This window comes from Carassius carassius, chromosome 17 (assembly GCF_963082965.1).
Source record: "Carassius carassius chromosome 17, fCarCar2.1, whole genome shotgun sequence".
Classification (NCBI taxonomy): domain Eukaryota; kingdom Metazoa; phylum Chordata; class Actinopteri; order Cypriniformes; family Cyprinidae; genus Carassius; species Carassius carassius.
The window spans coordinates 1,247,195-1,267,304 of record NC_081771.1 but is presented as its reverse complement, the minus strand read 5'-3'; the positions used below and the strand labels follow the sequence as shown (position 1 = coordinate 1,267,304).

Sequence of the window (20,110 nt, the reverse complement as noted above, 5' to 3'; positions counted from 1 at the left end):
TACAGACTAAATATATAGTTTTTTTTTATTTTACTTAGTAATTGTTTTAATTTGTATACACAAATAATTATACTACAAATAATATACAAAGAAATTAACTGTTTAAAAAAATATTTTTTTTTATAATTGCATTAATGTGATGAAGAAATTAGGTGAAATATAAATAATCTTTAAAAAAGTCATAATAATAGCCTTAACAAATAAATATATATATATATATATATATATAATATAGCCATAATGCTGAAAGTAATACAGGGAGATATAAAAACACTAAAGGGGTGACGATCTGCCTCAAATCCCACAGGGAAATGCTAGTTGGTCACAGCTGAGTTGGTTTTGCGAGTTCTGTGGTATTTTCTCCGTTAGCTTTAGCTTCACTTCAGCTGGTTCAGGTGGGCTGTCAGACCGGCAGATAATCACAGCCCAAACAATATCAGCAACTTCCAGGCCTTGTCAAAGTTTCCTGCGTTTACAGCTCGTAAAACTTCTGTGAAATGTGTTTTTGCAGCCCTCGTGTCCTGACGAGGGCCTGTTTGACTGCAGTCTGCTATAACACCCTCAAAATCAACATCTATCACTATTAACCTCCTATACACTTTCCATGTATTGTGAACAATTCATGTCTGACTTTCATTTTCATCAAATGTTTTCTTTTCAGCTGCACATTGAGATTTAAATACAGCTTTAGAAAACTATTATTTAAGTCGATTTTGGTCAGAATGCACCATTTTTATTTTTATATTTTCCCAACAGAAATGTAAAACATTCCCTCCCAACTCATAAAAGTGAAAGTGAAAGTGAAAGTGAAAGTAAAAAATTATGTTTTCCCAATAACGTTCCACTAACATTAATATTAAGTGTTTTTCATGTATTAAGAATGTTACTTCATAGCTATGCGACCGTAATAGAAACATTCCGTTCTATCATTTTGAACATGTTTGAAAATGTTACATTTGAATGTTCTCTCAACGTTCAAAACACCCATAAATAAAATAGAGGAACATACCTTTTTATCATTTTTAACTGTATGAAATATTATTTCTGAATGTTTTTAAGCATTAATCTTCTCTCTCTCTTTTTTGAAGTATTAAGAAAGTGTCTTCTTGGTTAGAGGAATGCTAGAATAACATTCCATTGTATCTTTTTGAAAACATTAAGTGAATGTTACATTTGAATGTTCTCTCAATGTTTAAAATGTCTGCTTTTCTTGGCTATGTAAACGTTAGGGAAACGTCCCATTTTATCATTTTCAAACCTTTATGAAAACATAATTTTTTATATCAGAATATTTTTAAACATTCAAAATGTCCAGTTTGTTGAATGCATTTTTTTTTTTTTGGTTATGCAAACATTCCATTCTATCATTTTGAAAATGTTATGAGAATGTTACATTTGAATGTTCTCTTAACATTTAAAACACCAAAGAATGTTTTTTCTTGGTTATTTGAATGTTAGAGAAATGTCACGTTTTATCTTTTTGAAAACATTATTTCTGACAGTTTTTTAAATGTTCAAAACATCCACTTTTAATACGTATAATAACGTTTGATCCTGATTATGTGAATGTTAGAGGAACATTCCATTCTGTCATTTTGAAAACGTTATTAGAACGTTCTCTTGTTATCACTGAAGAACGTTATGAAACATAGTTCTGAACAAACTCTGTGAACATACAAATAACACCATAAGGACATTCCGAGAACATTGCTTTAAGAATGTTTCCTCTCTTTTTCCATAAACATGATTTTAAGAATATTTTGACCTAACAACATTATGGGAATGTTCCCTGTTAGTGGTGTTATGATATTAAAACGAGTTGTGAATGGCTCTTTGAGGCAGTTTTGACTTGAACCTCTTCACCCTGACTCTACAATTACTTCACAATAAACACTTTCAGAGATATCACATTATTATTTTTTCTTATAACCACCACAATTCACATTTATTGGACCCTCATATCATTTAGAAGCACTTTGTGCTTTCATAACTCATTTCCAGCAGTGCTTTGCAAGCCGGACGAAGTGCTTTCGGTAAGATGAGCTCGAATGCTTTCACAAAAACTTTTTTCTTTTTTTCTTTGTGGATCTGTGTAGAAAGCCGCAGATGAGCGAGGTGACAGGTCCACAATGAAGCCGAGTCCGCTAAAAATAATCACTGAGTGCTTTCATTGTATTTATGTAACACTTCCTTTAAAATCCCCCGCAGCAGGACGACAGAACACCTCCAAAGAAACAACACTAGTTAGTCATTGAGAAATGCTCCAGCTCCAGACCAAAAATAGGCTTTTTATGGGCTGAAGTCAAAATGCACTCGACTTACTTTCTTAATATGAGTTCCTGTTGAAATGTGAATGATTTATCAGTGCAAAGTCAGCCATCTGCAATTTCCAGACACTTTTCACCATGCAATCAAATCATAAAAGATAAAATCAATATTTATAATGCATCTTCATGCCTTAATTAGAAACTCTTTGATAATGCACATGATCTTTTGATTAAAGTCACGTTTGCTGACGTAAAGAAAACCCAATCAGCCTGATCTGCGTCTAATGTCAATAACATCCGGATGAGGTTCATGCAAAACGTCAACTGTATGCATCTGACAAAATATATACATCCGAGCATCATAAATGCATCATTTAGGCTCTGAAATCTTACAACCAAATCCTCAGATGACATATTTTTGTACCTGATGAAATCGTCTGTGCTCACATGTGCATCAGGGGTTAAAACACTTCCTGACCAACAAGCGATGAACTGAAAACCACACACACGTGGGTGACAAAGAAGCTGTGCGAACTCTTCAATGCCATCCTGTTTGGTTTAGGTTCAGCTGCCACAAAGATATTTCCTATTTCAAACTTACACAAGCAGCCATTTTATAGCGAGATATAAAACAATCGCTCAGCCTGCTGGGAAATAAAGGGTAAATGTTTTAATTTAATTCATTTAGATGCACATGCAATATGTATAAATATGAATTTCACGTAAGAGTGAAACAGCTATGCAATTGTTCGCCTGTTCTGAAACCATCCGTCAACAATTCCTTGGTTTTGAGTTCTGAGCTACGCTAGAACAATAAACTTCTGTCTTTCAAAGTGATAATCAGAGTGCGGCAACATCTGGTGGCGGGACTCGTTTTTGGGTCTCCAAACCCGCTGACTGACAATTATGGTCAGCCGAGAAATAATGCATCCAAGAAAAATGTCCAGTCCATTTTTTCCCGCCTCAGATTTCCATGCATTATGACCACCTTTAAAAAACGGTGCATGCACCCATCCCGGATGCTATTTGCGTACATGCATTTAGGGGTGCAGCTACTGCGAGCCCACCACATCCTGAAGGGGGGTCCGGAGCCGTATGCCACAGTTCTGTAAGGCGCTGACGGATAGGAAACACTGGCCCACATCAAGCACTGACAGCTTCTGATCAAAGTGCCCTGCAGCCCCGCGGGGGGGATCTGAATTAATGTCTTGGCCTTTTTTCCAGTTCAGTTTTTGTGTATTTTCATCAGTTCATTTTGAGGTCATACTGCAACAGTTCTCAGCGGTCGATTCTAATGCAGATCGATGAATTTTTATTAGGATCTGCAAAATAGACATATTTTTTCATGTTCGTGTTCAATTCAATGTGTTGCATTCCGTCTTTTTGTACCAAATGTGCGCAGACCACCAATTTTCATTGCATTCGTTGCATTAAATGGTTAATTCTCCAACTTAATAAGCCTTTATATTATAATTACTGTAATAAAAAACCTATGCAGGGTATAAAACAACAGTATTAGTGATGTCAGATTAAATTAAAAGTTGTTTAAAAAGACAAGAAGTTATTGCATTTCGAAGAAAGATTATAAAGGCATTTTTCTACTTTATAATAATGTGTGATGTATCATATTAGAGTTTAAATCAGTTAAATTGATACATTTCGTTGGCAACATGTTACAGTAAGGTATTGTTTGTTTACAGTAGTTAATTAATTAGTTAAGAAAGTTAATGCTCTAATAACTATGAGCAAACGTTGATTAATCTTTGTTAATGCCCTTATTGTGCAATATTAACTCGCAGTGCATTAAAAAATTTAACTTTTGATTTAAAAAATGAAATACTTCTTGCTGAAATTAACATTATTGCTCATTAACTAATATAACTAACTTCTTTTTGTAAAGTGTTTCACAATGCACATAGATCTTAATTAGCTCGCATGCATCATGCATATAATTTAATTATATTATTTATTCAATTTTACAATAAATATTTCAACCATTCAGCTAAAAGCAAATGCTCACTTGGTTTTATTTTTAACAATCTGGTCCACAAAAAAAAGTCTGCAATTAATTTACTTTACCGCCTACACAACCTTTTACCAATAACTTGCAACTGGAAACAAATCTAATTTAAAATCAACATGAAATGATGTTCTCAACACATTTCTGAGTGAAACTGAATATTCAATGAGAAAACAAAACTTTTTACCAATTTTATCCACTGGAAACTGATTGGAGGGTGAAAAATGGCTGAAATGTATCAGAAGTGGTTGGATGTCAACTGAACGGAAAGTCATTTAAGAGTCAAAGCAAGTTATTGCATTTTGGTGAAAGATTATGAATGCAGTTTTTCAGTGCAGTGATAAATCATTCACAATTGCGTCAGGAACATGCACTAAGAAAGTAAATAAAGTCAGTTTTGACTTCTCAGACCACAGCAGCAGTGAAATCCTGAGACAAACTGCTCGTCACCTGAAGGGATGATCACACATCTCCAGATTCCCATCTTGCAGCAGTTACTAAACCCCGGCCTCTTTAACGCTGGCCAGATCAGCAAGTGTCCCAGAGGTCTGTGCAGCTCTCTTTCCCCCGCGGACAGGCATCGTTATTATTTACCGGCTGCATTACTGAATCAGTTGCTATTCACCATGCAGCCAGCAGCCATTCAGCGCGTCAAACCTCCAGCGCGTTCGCTCTCTCTCTCTGCCAAGGCCAATTAGTGCACCGCTGTCCTGCACCCCCACAGATACTGACAGCGCTTCACAAAACTCCAGCTACATTTACTGCATCCCTGTCTGAGACTGGGACTGGGCTGCAGACACTTTTATACAGGATACAGGGAAGAAAGATGCGTTGTCATTTTTGCATTTTGCACAGTGGTCACCCAAAGTCTTCAGCTGTTTTAGTCTGAGCTAAAACAAACTTGTAATGGTTATTAATGTCCCATGATGTAAAAATCACTATGCAAGTGCTTTGTTTTTTTAAGATTTAGATAACAATGTCTACAGAGCAATGTAGTGCTAAGATAAATATAAAGTATAATATAAGTATAAACAGAGGTGGGTACCCAAAAACTGTACTCAAGTAAAAGTAAAAGTACTTCTAGAAATATTTACTCAAGTAAAAGTAAAAGTACTAGTCTTGAATAGTTACTTGAGTAAGAGTAAAAGAGTATCGGATAAAAAAATCTACTCAAGTAGTTAGTTACTAGTTACTTTGGGTCATATATACTGAGCCTATTTTTATTTAGATATATAGATAAAATGTATGTAATGTATGTGTGTGTGTATAAATGTATATATTTCATCAGCCTTTACTCCAATTTATGTAATTTATTATAAAACCCTGTCTGTTTACTTAAGTAACAGATATAGGTGTCATGCCATAACATATTTTTAATACGACTGACTTTATATTAAATGTGAATTTAACATTGAAAGTTAATGTGATATAAATATTGCTACTAATCTTTCATTGTTCAGAAAGAGAGCAAATAACATTTACATTATTAAAGATCATTTTCACTGACAGTCTAGATTTCAATCACTCTCAGAAACTCCCATTAAAATCACTGAAACTGCTAACACTGTGAAATCAATATCTTAATTAAAGATTCGTACACACATCTGCACTTTGTTGTTTCTGACGAGAGAATTCGCCAGAAAGAGGTATTCAGTCAGTGAGCGAGTGAAGGAAGCACCGGCATTTTAGCGATGACTCATCGGAACGCCTCTGATTGGCCAATGCTTTAATAAGCTCAAAAGAATCATGTTTGATTGGTTATAATGTGCAGTGCTGTAAAAACACATCTATCTCTGGCTAAGCGCCAGCAAGCGATCACAGATCTGAATTCAGCAGCTGTTGCTATGACTTGCTGAACGTACTCGCACCGAAGTGATTGTATTAAAATTAATAAAATCTTAATCGGCTATTTTTTGTAGTTTGGAAGCTGCATTCAACTTGACTCTCCTCTGTTATAAGCCACACACGTACAACAAACTAATGTCACAGTGGTATCATGTACTGTAATCGAATGTAGCCCAAGTTATTACCTGTTAAACAGTAGACAGCACACGCGGTGTTCATCTAATAAGGATCTCCATCGCTAGCAAATAATAACCTTTGCAGATTTCAATTCAGTGCAGTTCCAGCCACGTTTTCAACGCTCTTTCTGTTCTTAAACGTTACAACTCCGAGTGAACCACTTCAGATGCTCAGCGCGTGCGGCAGGGAACTGAACGAATCATTCAAACTGATTCATGAACCAATTCACTCGTTTGCCAATTGGTTTGATCAAGCCTTTGAACAGATTTGACTCAAAAGAATGAATCATTCGCGAATGGGCATCGTTCATTGCCCAGAGAAAAGTAGACGGCGCGTTTGGAATAAACTGAAGCATTATAACATTTATTGCATTAAGATAAAGTAACGAGAGGAGCGTCGCCCACAGTAACGAAGTAAAAGTACAGATTTTTCCCCAAAAATTTACTCAAGTAAGAGTATAAAGTACTCATCTTTAAATATACTCCGAAAAGTATTCGTTACCCCAAAAAATTACTCAAGTAAATGTAACGAAGTAAATGTAACTCGTTACTACCCACCTCTGAGTATAAATATATTTGGTTTTATTTATTTTTGCCATTTAATTGAATTATATATATATATATAATATATATATATATATATATATGTGTGTGTGTGTGTGTGTGTGTATTGCATTTAAGCTACTTTTCAAGACTTATACAAGAGATATACAGTATAAATATATATATATATATATATATATATATATATATATATATATACAGACACTAAATTAAATGATAAATAAGTATAAATATATTTATATGTATTTCTTTCTGTCATTTCATTATATAGGCTATATATATATATATATATATATATATATATATATTTTTTTTTTTTTTCTTTTTTTTTTTTTTTTTTTTTTATGAGAGAAATCATGATTCACCAAATAACTGAAATGCAATGCAAATGCATTTTTGTATTTATATACTGTATACACACACACAAATACACAGATTTAATGACAGGAAGTATACAAAATCTTTAAAAATGCAATGCAAACTAATTTCCACAGTATCCACGTGAAATTCACATAGTGCACATTCTATGGGTCTCTCTTAGATCTCTGTATTTCACACAGGTATTGGGAGTTTTGTAACACAGTTTTGTGGTTCTGACTCATAAAGCAAAGCGTTGAATAGTTCTGAAAAGGTCTCGCTCACCACAGAGTGCACAGACATTTTCACTCCGCACCTCAGCAATACAGATTCACAGCAGGGCCGTGAAGAGCCTCGTCGTGAATGATTCTACATTTCACAACATAGGTGTGATCTACTCTCGCCATAAGAACTTCTACAACATCATATTTGGATGAACTGCAAAGCCGCATGAAGATTTAATTAATTTTATGTATTGAAAAAGCATGTTTAAGTAATAAAATCTCACAATTTTAATGTGCTGATAGACTTTTGGACCCCACTTTACCAATGCATACTGTGCTATTCATAAACCTGTTGACATTACACACACAAATCAGCTACGAATAAACCTGATGGATGAAAATAAGAAATGAACAATGGCTCACAGGCAGGTTTATGATGTTGTGGCAGCACGGTTAGATGGATCACGCCGCTCTGCCATACAAATGAAGGGCTCAGCGCAGCTTCTGTTAGGCCTCGACCGCCTCTTTCCACCTAATTAACCTCCTCGAGTTCAGAACGCAGCTCAGCCAGCCTGACGACTCATTTTATCTCACATCTCCATTACAGTGTCGAGGAAAGAGGAGGACTGTCATACACAGGAAAAGGTAATTAGCGGCGGCATTTGCTTTATGCAAACTGAAAAGATCGTTGTTTTCTCTGGTCTTAATGTGAACAAGATTGAATGATTTGAGATAACATGTAAGTAAACATTTATAGGCTATTTATCTATATGTAATCCCTTGCATGTTTGTGCATTAAAACTTGATTTGAATTACATGCACGTTGATTTGACATGCAGAACCTGAGGATTTTTTTTCTTTGCAATCACACGTTCCTGCTTCGGGATCTAATGCATGTCTACATAAAGTACACGGCATGTCTCCATATGCATTACGTGCTCACACGTAAAAGATCTCATTTATAAGCACAGCATGCATGCAAAATAATAGCCACAAATTTCTTCTTGGAAAATCTCTCATTTCCCCTGTATATACTGCACTGATGCATTTTGGTTAAAGTATTACTTAAGCTAAAGACAGTTGCGCTCATAGATGCACCAGTCTGCACCCATTTCCAGTAATTGCTAGGCCTACGAGTTATTTTTAGATGGTTTAAGCAGCGAAGAACAAGCTCAAAGAGTAAGACAGAGAGAGACAGACTCTTTGAACAGGCTAAATAATAAGTTAAGGCCTCAAATGAATCAAGGTTTTCTGTCGTCACACAGCTGGTAATGTGCCACTGCCACCCACTAACAGGGATCTGATTCAGGAGCGATAAAGTTTTTTGGCTGCCGCTTAACATCTGATGTGCCATTTCTTTTGACGGCTGACACTTGGATGTACAATAAAAGTGAAAGTCAAACGTCTACGAAACTCACAGTGGCAATTACAGCGTCCGAACCTGCTCTACTAAGCTTCTTTGCTTTGATGTCAACCGTGAAATTGCATTTGCATCCCATTTCACGTCAATAATCTGACATATTTCCAATGCAACAAGATCTTTGATGAGAAAAATGTAGGATGAGATGGAATAATTGGATCCATGATGGTGCAAATGATTGCATCTTCAATGAAGGTATAATGAAGGCAAATGTTTTATTTTAAATACCACACCCTGATGAATCATTAGCGATAAATCCAGAATCATGCATTAAGAAAGTACAGTAAATAGAATCGATTTTGATTTCATGCTGATTATCACAAAAATCGATCTATTGAAAATCAAACTCTTGACATAGTAACACAAGTGAGTGCTATGAATATACTTGATGATCTAAGAGTCAGAAGTAGTCGGCTTGTCTGTAACACTTATATGAGTCACGGTTAGCTGTGGTCTGCATATCTCTGTCTGCATTAATACAGTAACGTCGGTGAAGAGGGGGAAGTGGTCCATCTTCTCTTAACCTATCCAACTTCAATTTTAAACGCAGAGAATGAGCCCCGGGCAATGCACAAGTCATAATGCATTCGAACAAATATTCTCTGGGTGAAACATGCATTTATGAAGAGATGGCCTTTAGAGCAGGAATTCACAGAGCGTATGCTTAACAAACAATACACCCACTCATGAAAACGAGAGATAGAAAGTCAGCATACTCAAAGTGAGAATGAGTCACAGCTCAACTGAAACTTCAGCATGAAGACGCCAGAAAAGAATGCCGACCTAAAATCTTGCACAAACTCTTAAAACTAGGTTTTGCACCATTTGACCAATGGGCGCTTGGGTAAATACTGTCAAAGCAGTTACTAGCAGCAGTGGAGGGTGTGTTTGCATTGGAAGTATGGATCTGGCAGGTTTGCTGCAGGGCAGATGATGACACTGGTTAATGTATTATCGATTGCCTGGTTGTTATAGCTGTAAAGTTGCTTCCCTATTCTGAGGTTTAACTATAACTGCCTGCAAACTGTATGCATGCATAAAAACAGGATATGAACAAATCAACATATATAACCTTTACATGCTAATTTACAGTCTTATATTGAGGTCTCATTAAGGAAATTCATAGGCAAAGAATTGTATTTCTTAATTGTCAAAAGTACAGAAAAAGTCATATTTACATCAAGCAGCTTTCTGTTGGTAAATGCATTGAACTTGTCGCAAAATCTTTCACCCTTTCGAAATTCCCAATTGTATGGATTCCTATTGAAACGACTAGATTTCGTCCACAAAAATGCACTGAACAATGATAAATGTGATGGCACTTTTACTGCACAACATATATATTCTCAAAATACAGTCTTCTATCTACACAAATGCAATTTGGTGCATTGTTATGTAAATATGATGTGTTTACTGCTAGCTAGCTGAATAACAACACATCCACTTTCTTAAAGTGAAATCTGTCGCCCCCTTATGTACATTAGAGCAATGCAAAAGTTTATTTCGCAAACTCAAACGTGACTATGACAAAAACGCATTCGTCTCGTGTATCAAGATGGTGGCCACCATTAAAAAAAAAAAATTATAATAATAATAAAAACACTATTTTTATTCATTTTCTTGGATGTACAACTGGAAAAAGTAGAAAAAAGTGCATCCATGATGACCATAAATCAAAGCACATAAATTTATGAAATGCTGCTAACCTAACAATAAAAGATTTTAGTGGATAGTGCACTTAAACATAAACATAGATTCCTTCAATGGGATTACACTTAGTATAAGTCTTCTAAAATAATACCTGTAAACTATTATTAATTTAGATTTTTTTTTGTTTATTAATTTTTAAATACAGCATATATTAGAACCTCGAAAATGTGAGATTCTCTTGTTTTGGTTTGTCACACAGTATATGCAAACTTCCACCATCTACTACACTTCATACTTCACGTACAAGCATGAAAAAGCTCATGCATGGCTCAGGAATGCAGCATGTAGCATGTTTGTGTGTTAGCGACAGGAAACGATAGTCACTTATCATGGATGGCCTAGTTTTTCAGAACTATTTCCGGTTCATGTGGCACCACAGTAAACCACTTCACGCAAACACTAAGACATTACATATTAATGCAAGACCTCCATACGTGACCTTCATTTGGGGCCTCTCAAGAATGTTGGAGAATATTGCATTATTAAAGCTGGGGCACATAAAGAGGGCCATTGTGGTGGGGAGAGCAGGCTTTTACCCTAAAATTTTGCTTCATAATGTCCACTTGCACGGGATCATTTTTCAACATATGGAGTTGGCTTAGATTACTCTGCTCTCCATTCGCCGGCTGATCTTTTCCATATGCTCAGAGCCACAAGCTTAACTCTGACACCCTACTATAAACACCCATCAGCAAATTATGAGTTACTCTCTGTTAGGATGACTGCATTTTAAGCTCTATCACAGGATGTCTTTATAAAAAAAAAAATGCTTCTAAAGAAAGTGGTGTTATAAAATAATGCACTTACTCTTAAAAGCCAACGTAATTCATATATCTAGCTATATATATATGTGTGTGTGTGTGTGTGTGTGTGTGTGTGTGTGTGTGTGTGTGTCACACATTGAGTTCAAAAAATACAACTATGACGTCCTAAGTGATACACAATTAACAAAAAATAGTGGCGGTAAAACGAAAAGTCGTAACCGGGCCCAAAAATTCTCACAGCTGATTGGTTCATGTATAATAATGTGCAAATTCATATTAAGGCAGCTTATTCGAAAATTCAAATAGATATAGTCAAATGTTGTCATTCAACATCCGGTTTGGTGGCGTTTAACTACTGTTCAAGTTTCACGAACACAACACAATGTTATCGCTATACCGCTCGATTTACGCTTTAATACACGCATTCACTCCGATTCGACGTAAACAACGTGCAAATTGTACAGTTTGATGTTACCTTTGCAATCTACAACATGAGAGCTAAACAGCACACTTTTATAGGAACTTACAAATGACACAGGCAAACAAAACCGACAAATAACAACATGAACTATAACATAAATTCTGGTAGCCTATTGAATTCCGTTATGCACAAACCATTAAAACTCAAGAAGCATTACCGGCTCAAATTTGACTTGAATTAAGCTACTCTGTACTCTTAATTCACGACATCAGGTGAATGTTTATTCCGTAGAGTAATGAGGATGTAAAGTGAATTTCTTATACTAGTCAGCCTCTACTGACGACTAATCTTAGTGCACATGCTATTTCCACTCAGCACTACACATCGACCCGTAAGCAACATTATCCTGTTCAAAATATAACCTACTTCTATGTTTTTTATGAATATTGCTGAAAAAGCTAAACTCACAATCCGCTGTTTTGGGTCTCGAACTGTCTTGTTTCATTTCAATCAAAAGCAGAAACAAATGCACATAACTAGAAATCCTGCCAGAGAGATTAGCCGTGATGGATCAATAAATAACGCGCCTGAGAACTAATTAATTGTGCGCTACTTCTAACACGTGGAAGTGCGATACGTCACAGAGGGATGCAGCTCTATCAACAAAGCAATTGTGAAGCTAATTCAGACAGAAGAAAAAAGCGCTCCGTGTCTGCTGTAACTCATTTTCAGTGAGGTGCTGGAGGGGAGCTCTCCATCTTCCCGCGGGAAAAACAAGCTGATATTTAGTTTTCTCAGCCTAATGCTTTTCAGGTGCATTGCCAAAATTAACTAACAGCCCGGTTTCGGACGAATATGCCAGCAGATACAGTGATGCAAGTGCAAGTGCACGATTCCCGCGATACCAAACTAAGTTTGGGACTGTTTTCCAGCTTGTCCGGAGATGCACGCGCGTCCGAGGTTTCGCATCACCCACCAATGCGCGCACAAAACTAACACGTTCACCATACGCAGCCTACACTAAATAACATGATGTTCATTCTAAATCAGACGAAACTGCCCTGATGTGAATGAAGCAGGTTATTTCCCATCTTGGGAAGAGAAACTGAACCGGTGCGTAAAGAAGAAGACGAAGCCAACGCACGGTGGGGTGAATTACCTTGTTGCAGTGGTAATAGTCCAGAGAGGAGAGGCTGCTGTCGGTGGGTAATGTACAGGAGCCCACGCTTGAAGGAGGTGCAGGGTAAAATCTCACATCCATCGCCCGCTCCGCTAGACTGAATACATGGAGAGCAGCTCGCGCTTCTGTTCTCTCTCTCTCTCTCTCTCTCTCTCTCTCTCTCTCTCTCTCTCTCTCTATTGTTAACCCAAACAAAAAGCAACAGAACGACTGAAAGAGAAAGGGGTTGAGCCTCTTTTCTCGCTCTCCTCACATCCGTTCAGAGGACTGGTTCTGTTCCATATGAAGCCGCGCGCGGTGATGCTCGGTGGATGGTTTTTCGCGATTATTTACGCGCTTTAACGCACAATAACCGGAAAAAGCCTATACCTGTTCATATATTAAATATAAGTTAAAATGATGTATTTATAAAGTAGTTTTCAGTATAAGTGAAACGTTAGAATGTTTTCTTTTTAACAAAACACTTTAACGGAATGCTATTTAAATTGTTTTTAATAAACAAAAGTGTAGGCTAAAAAAACAATATATAGGCTACAGTACCCGAAATTCATTTAAAACATTTTTATTGTATTTTTCACACTAAATTTCCAATACAAAACAGTATGTATCATAACTTTGAGAAATACAGAATCACAGAAATCTGTGCGCGTGCGCGCGCGTGTGTGTGTGTGTGTGTGTGTGACTCCTCCATGTGAAATGTCAGGCGACCTCTGCCGATGGGAGCTGGAAGGAAAAGAAGTAGAGATGGATGAGAAAGATTTGAGATGGGACATACAGGTTGAATTGATCACTGCTTCACAAACAACGACCTCAAAAACTGTTTGGACTAGTTGCAGAAAAAAAAAACCTTTAAGAAAATTCTCCCCGAATGCATCAATAGATGTTCTGAGAAAGAAACATAAAGCCACTGAATAAACCATCCAATCATAAACACCCTTTGCCTGTCTATCTATCTATCTATCTATCTATCTATCTATCTATCTATCTATCTATCTATCTATCTATCTATCTATCTATCTATCTATCTATCTATCTATCTATCTATCTATCTATCTGATTTTTCAATGTGCATTTTAAGCCTTTTAAGAGGAAAACAAATCTAATGTTAAACATTCCTGATGAACAGACCACTAACTCCGCTGCAGAACTGCTTGTATTCTAGCACAGTTGCATTCAGAATGCGCATCATTTGCGTGTTTGTGTGTGTGTGTGTGTGTGTTTGGCGAGGTTGTGAGTGAGCTGTCATTGTCATCGCAGTAGGACACTTGTTGTCTCTCCACGACCGTGTGCTTGTCAACATGCTTATTGTGCCTCATGCAGTTAGTGTGAGTGTGTTGGAGAGGGTCCTGGGGTGGGAACTTGTTTAATAAAAGCCACAGATGGAGAACTCAACAGGCATGTGGAGCAGACGCTCGTTAGAGAGAAAGAGAGAACATAGGCGTTCATGCATTGCATTTATGTGCATGCACATGCATGTTTTATGTATCTGTGTGCGTGTATATTTAGGGGTTAACAGGCTCAGGGATTCCATTGCATCATGGCTTTGGAATGTGTAGTGCCTCCCTTCCCAGCATCCTCTTGTGTTCAACAAAGGGCAGGGACAAAAAACGTTGCTAGTGCAAAGATTTGTTTTATTTATGAAGCACTGATAAGCTGCAACCCAACGACCCCCAGAAACCAATTACTGCCTTACAGCTTTAATTGACCGAATCTCACAAAAGGGTCATTATTTCACCCCAAAATCACAAGAAAGAAGCTGATTTAACTATTCCTCAAAATATATAACATCGTGGCGTTTCAGAACTTTTATCTTTTTGTCTGAGACCCAATAACACGAGATTAGATTCTGTTATCTGTTTATCGCTGAATAACAGAAGGGAATGCGGAAACCTGTTTGGAAACAGTCTGAACAGAATTATTTTTGTTATTCTGAAGTGCTGATAGTGCCACAGAAAATTACACAATTCATTTTTATTTTTACTATTTTTATTATTTATTTATTTTTATTTGTTTTATTTATTTGATATTTATTTGTATTCATTTTTAATCTGTCTATGCACATATTATTAATTCATTCATACATTCATTCATTTATTTATGTATTCATTCATTTAAATTACTGATTTGTCATCACATTTCCTACTATATATTATTTAAAATGTAAACTTTACATATACAGTTTTCAGCCTTTAATTAATGCTAGTTTAATAAAAATGTATTGCATTACATTCATTAAAATGTAGGTAGATGTAAATAATACATTAAAATGTATTACAGTAATAAGGATGGAGAATAATTAAAATAACATAAAAATAATAATAATAATAACAATCCAGACACATAAAAAATTGAGCATTTAGTGGGAAAACTATTCAAGGAAGTAATACCACAATGCAAAAAAATTAAAAATAATAATAAATCTTAAACATTAACCGAATTAATGCAAAATTAATTTTCTTTTAATTTGTGAAATGTGGCCTACATATGTTTTTATTAGACTCATCAATTACTCCTGCACTTAACCAATTAACAAAGCAGATGACACTTTGCATTTCATGAAAACCTTCGAAAACTGTTAAAAACTACAATTGTCCCCTTCTTTACAGTAAATGAAGCACAGACGCACACACACTCACAGATGTGTGTGAAGAGAGTCGCCGAGTACGTTCTGCCATAATAAGCAAAGGCCAATAAATAAGGGAGTGTTATTAAATGTCAAAATGATTACTGTGTCAGCGAACGGCTGGCTTATTCGAGCTGAACACGTCGCGTTGAGCTCTCGTCACAAACCACCTCAATGAACAAAAGAATACACTTATTATAAACTTGTGTCCCATCATGTTAAACCTTTTGCTTACATTAGTGTTTCTGAGCGGTTGCACACAGAATTCACTCTCCTGACTGCAGCTTTACATGCACGTCTATGAGTGTCCACTGATTTTGTTTTTTTTCTTCAGAAATAAAGCTTGTGTTTTTACATTTAAGAAGATAATGTCAGAAAATACTGTTATTGCTTACCCATATTGCTCCATACCTGTGTGGTTTTCTTTCTTTCTTTCTCTCTCTCTATTTCTTTCTTTCTGTGGAACACAAAAGAAGATATTTAGTAGAATGTCCATGCTGCTCTATTGCAGTCAGAAACTGTAAATAAAATGAGAAAAAGCATTAAGAAAGAACTCAATTGCTCATAATTAATTGTTTGCTGAAAGCTCATTTGCATATGCACATGCATTCTCTTAAACTGAATGGTTTATATGTAGGCGTGAGCATGAGATTTCACAGCAGCGGTGGAGGAAGGAAAGCCATACTGGTTTGGAAACACGTGAGGGTGAGTAAATGATGACAGAAATCTGTTTTTTGGGTGAACTATTCCTGTAAGCGCGCTTGTTTTGGTTCGATGGCTTGTGTTTGCTGGTTTTGGTGAGAAAGTAACTGGATGTTCATTTTATCCTCCCTTAACCCTTTTTTGCCTCCTGACCGTCAGTAATGAGAATATGTTCTGCTGTTTACAAGAAATGGACAGTTGTAGAGCTGTTTCCATTCGCTGTGTGTTTCCATTCAGCGGTCGCCAAAACTGAAAACAGAATGATAAATAAAATATATTTTTAAGAACACAGGATTATATCGAAAGCAAGAAGATACAAGACAATTACATAAAATAAAACAAATAATAACTGTAATTTTGTTTTGTTCTTAGTTTAAGTTTCCCATATATATATATATATATATATATATATATATATATATATATATATATATATATATATATATATATATATAGTGAATTATTGTATTTTTATATTTTATTTAAAATCTTAGTATTTTTGTCTTTTTTAATTTATATAAACTAGTTTTACTTAATTTAGTTTTAGTTATTGTAGTATTAAACTTTAAATGAAAACAAGCATTGCTGACTTTACAACTACATAAATGAATATTTTTTTAAAATATTAAATTAATATATATTATATATTATATTGCACACTTTATTATATTTATATATTACTATTTACAATGTATTTGTTTATTTGTGTGTGTCTTCATTCCACTACTGCAACACTGAATTGACCAATCAGCATTTAACCTTATAGTTCTGTTCATTCTGTTGATCATACTGTACATTTACAGTAAACATAAGGAGCTTATCGACACGGTTCATATATGCATAACTTCAAAGACTGTTCTCTGTATGCGACGTGTAGCATTTATTTCCTCTAAACGTCTTCAAACGTGTCAGTAAAGAGAGTTTGTTTCATGTTTACTTTGGTAATTCGAAATCATTAAATCCATAATCCTTCCTGCGGGGTTTTCAATCAGGTCTTTCTTACTGCGTAGCTTTTGCATTATAAATAATAAATGTCAGAGCAGACCTCGCTTCTTCGTAATGATTGTGACATTTCAAAATCAAAACGAGTGCACTCCACTTGCTGAAGAGTCAAATTTTCCCTCAACAAAAGACTTGACTCGAAGCCAACGAAATGACTAAGATCAGCACTTTGGTTATCATCAGACGCTCTGTCATTTTTCTCTTGCTTTTCATGCACTCGACTCCAGCACAATCCGCTCTGTCAACTCCAGAAAGAGCAGGCTGAGATTCAAGGGCCTGTTTGCTAAAACATATTCCTCTTCTCTTTCTCTGGAATTAATAAACGAAAAGCACCTGTCTGTCTGTCCCTCGCTTTCTCATTCTCAATCTGCAGATATATACATAAAGAGAGAGATAGACAGAGAACTGAAATGTGCTGTTTGTATAATCATTCAATCCCAACTGGTTAATATTTTCAGCTTTTACAGCAACAACTAGCTTTTTGGGAAAATGTTGCTTTTTCCTCCTGGGACATTCCTGTTTACAGGTTTGGAAGCTGTAATTATGATATGATGTGCATTCAAGTGATTTTGCATGGAATAAAATGAATGTGTTGACAATATTTTGCAATACACGACACAAACAGCACATGTTTTTGTGCAAGCAAATGAAGAGCAAACAATGACAGTCCACATTTGGATGCATTGTGATTTATTCTAATGCTGCCACAGAATGATGAGGTTTTTTTATTTATCACAATCTCTTACATTTAAAGACATTTAATGCATTGTATTCCATGCATGAGCTTAGTTAGTCACAAATGTCCATCGAAGATGATGCATCTTTATTAACAGGAAATATACCCTACTTCATATTCACTTGACAGACTAAATAAAGAAAATAATACATATTATAGCTAGGAATATGTGATAAAAAAAATATATAAATAAGAAAATATATATATAGCTAACAATACATACAGTACATGCAATTCATAAATAATACATAGCTAAATAAATATAACAATAGATAAATTAAGAATAAAAAATCCATATAGCTAAGAATATATGAAGTATGAGTAATAATGAATACATTACAAATAAATCAGAATTAAAAATGAGAATGCATTGTAAAGAACATATAATAATATGAGTATTTAATAAGGTATTAAGGGGCAAAAACCTATATATGAAAATAATATATAAGAAAATATATAAAGACAATAATGACTTAATAATCAATATATTAGAAACAACAAACATAGAAACTGTATATTAAACCTTATTTCTTAAATGATGTAATATTTAAGAATAACAATGAGCAAATGCAAAAAAAAAATAATGAATTATACAATTAATAGGTTAAATGATAATAGCAATGATAATTGGAAATTGGAAGGAAACACAGCAACAGCAACAACAAAAATGCAATTTATTCAATCAATAAATTCATTCATTTTACACTTCCAAAAAATAAATGTGAGTTGCGCTTGCTGGTAAAATAAAATAAAAAAATTAAAATGCCACCATACTATAAGTATTAATATGTGTTTCTATGCTGTTGCTAGGGTGCTCTGGCTGGTTCAAACCACTAACACTAAGTAATATGCAATAGCAATGCTGATCTATGCATTGAACATCATCAATAAGACAAAATAAAAATGAACATCACACCATTGATAGAAAACCCCAGCTAAGACTTGCACTAGTCCTGCTGCGCATTATAATAAGCTAGTCATAATTACACATAATTGCAGTGTACTCACATCTCGACAACAGGTTTGAAGTAAGTACACAGTTAGCAAAGACAGTTCGCCAGAACAATAGCTGCTGAATTTTGATTGTAATTATTAGTGCATCAGTCTTTTGATAATTGTAAGTCGCAGAAAGCAGCGCTACTCAACCGGTTTTGTTTCAGAACCCAAGTTATAGATGAGACATCAAGTGATACTCAACTGTTTATTGTGTGAGAGTAAACACAAATGTCCTTAAAAGCAATGAAACTGGTTTCTAAATGTTTTGTTAATGACTTCTAAATGGCATTTGAGCGCATGAAACATATTTGCGCCTAATATCTAATGACATTTTTTTTTGCCGTCAAATGCATGATTAGATGAATGTTTGCATATTTTGTTATGCATAAAGCATTGTTTTTGAACCCATTTTTGATACCATTTTTGGGTGTTTTTTTTATATCTGTAAAAGAAGCGACAGAAACTCAGTCTTCATGAAATTACTGGAATGCTTATTGTATAAAAGTCAAGAAAAACATTAAGCATTTAAGTCCCAACATGGGTTTCTAAATTTCTCTTGAATTTTAATGGTTTCATGCTCTAATAATTATCAATTTAAAAAAATTTTTTTTTGTAATTTTCACATAATCTCGAAATAGTATTTTCTTTTAAAACCTACTTCAATAATGTTTATTTACAACATTAAAGGGACATCTGTGTTCCAAAATACGAGCCTATTTATTTTGCTATCAAAATGATGCATGAATATATGGCTATTTGCATTTTTATATGCATAATTTATATGCATATGCATTTTATATGCAATAAGCATTGTTTTGGAACAATAATAATGCTCAATTTTTGGGTCCCAATCTTCTAGCTGAAATGCAATTCAATAGAATTTAAAAATATATATATCTATAAAAGTAGCCACAGAAACTCAGTTTTTATGAAATCAATGTGATGTTTAGTGTGTGAAAGTAAACTAAAATATACGGACAAGAACTGAAACTCCAACATTGGTTTCTAAATTGCAATGGTTTTATGCTCTAATCATTTATTTATTTATTTTTCTGGGGAAAAAAGTATATACTGTAGTAATAATTTTCACTCAGAAATTCTTA

At 34.9% G+C, this 20,110-nt stretch overlaps 1 protein-coding gene across 5 annotated transcripts in view; it reads right to left on the bottom strand.

The window, feature by feature from the left end:
- Positions 1–13,175, bottom strand: part of tox2 (TOX high mobility group box family member 2) — a 112,829-nt gene extending 99,654 nt beyond the window's left edge. Inside the window, exon 1 of one of the 5 annotated variants that reach the window (XM_059570360.1) lies at positions 12,928–13,175. In XM_059570360.1, the coding sequence (XP_059426343.1) occupies positions 12,928–13,029 (102 nt within the window). In that variant the 5' untranslated portion in view covers positions 13,030–13,175. The remainder of the gene's footprint in view (positions 1–12,927) is intronic. The other 4 variants (XM_059570361.1, XM_059570363.1, XM_059570364.1 and 1 more) reach the window with 4 other exon arrangements.
- Positions 13,176–20,110: the final 6,935 nt, after the last annotated feature.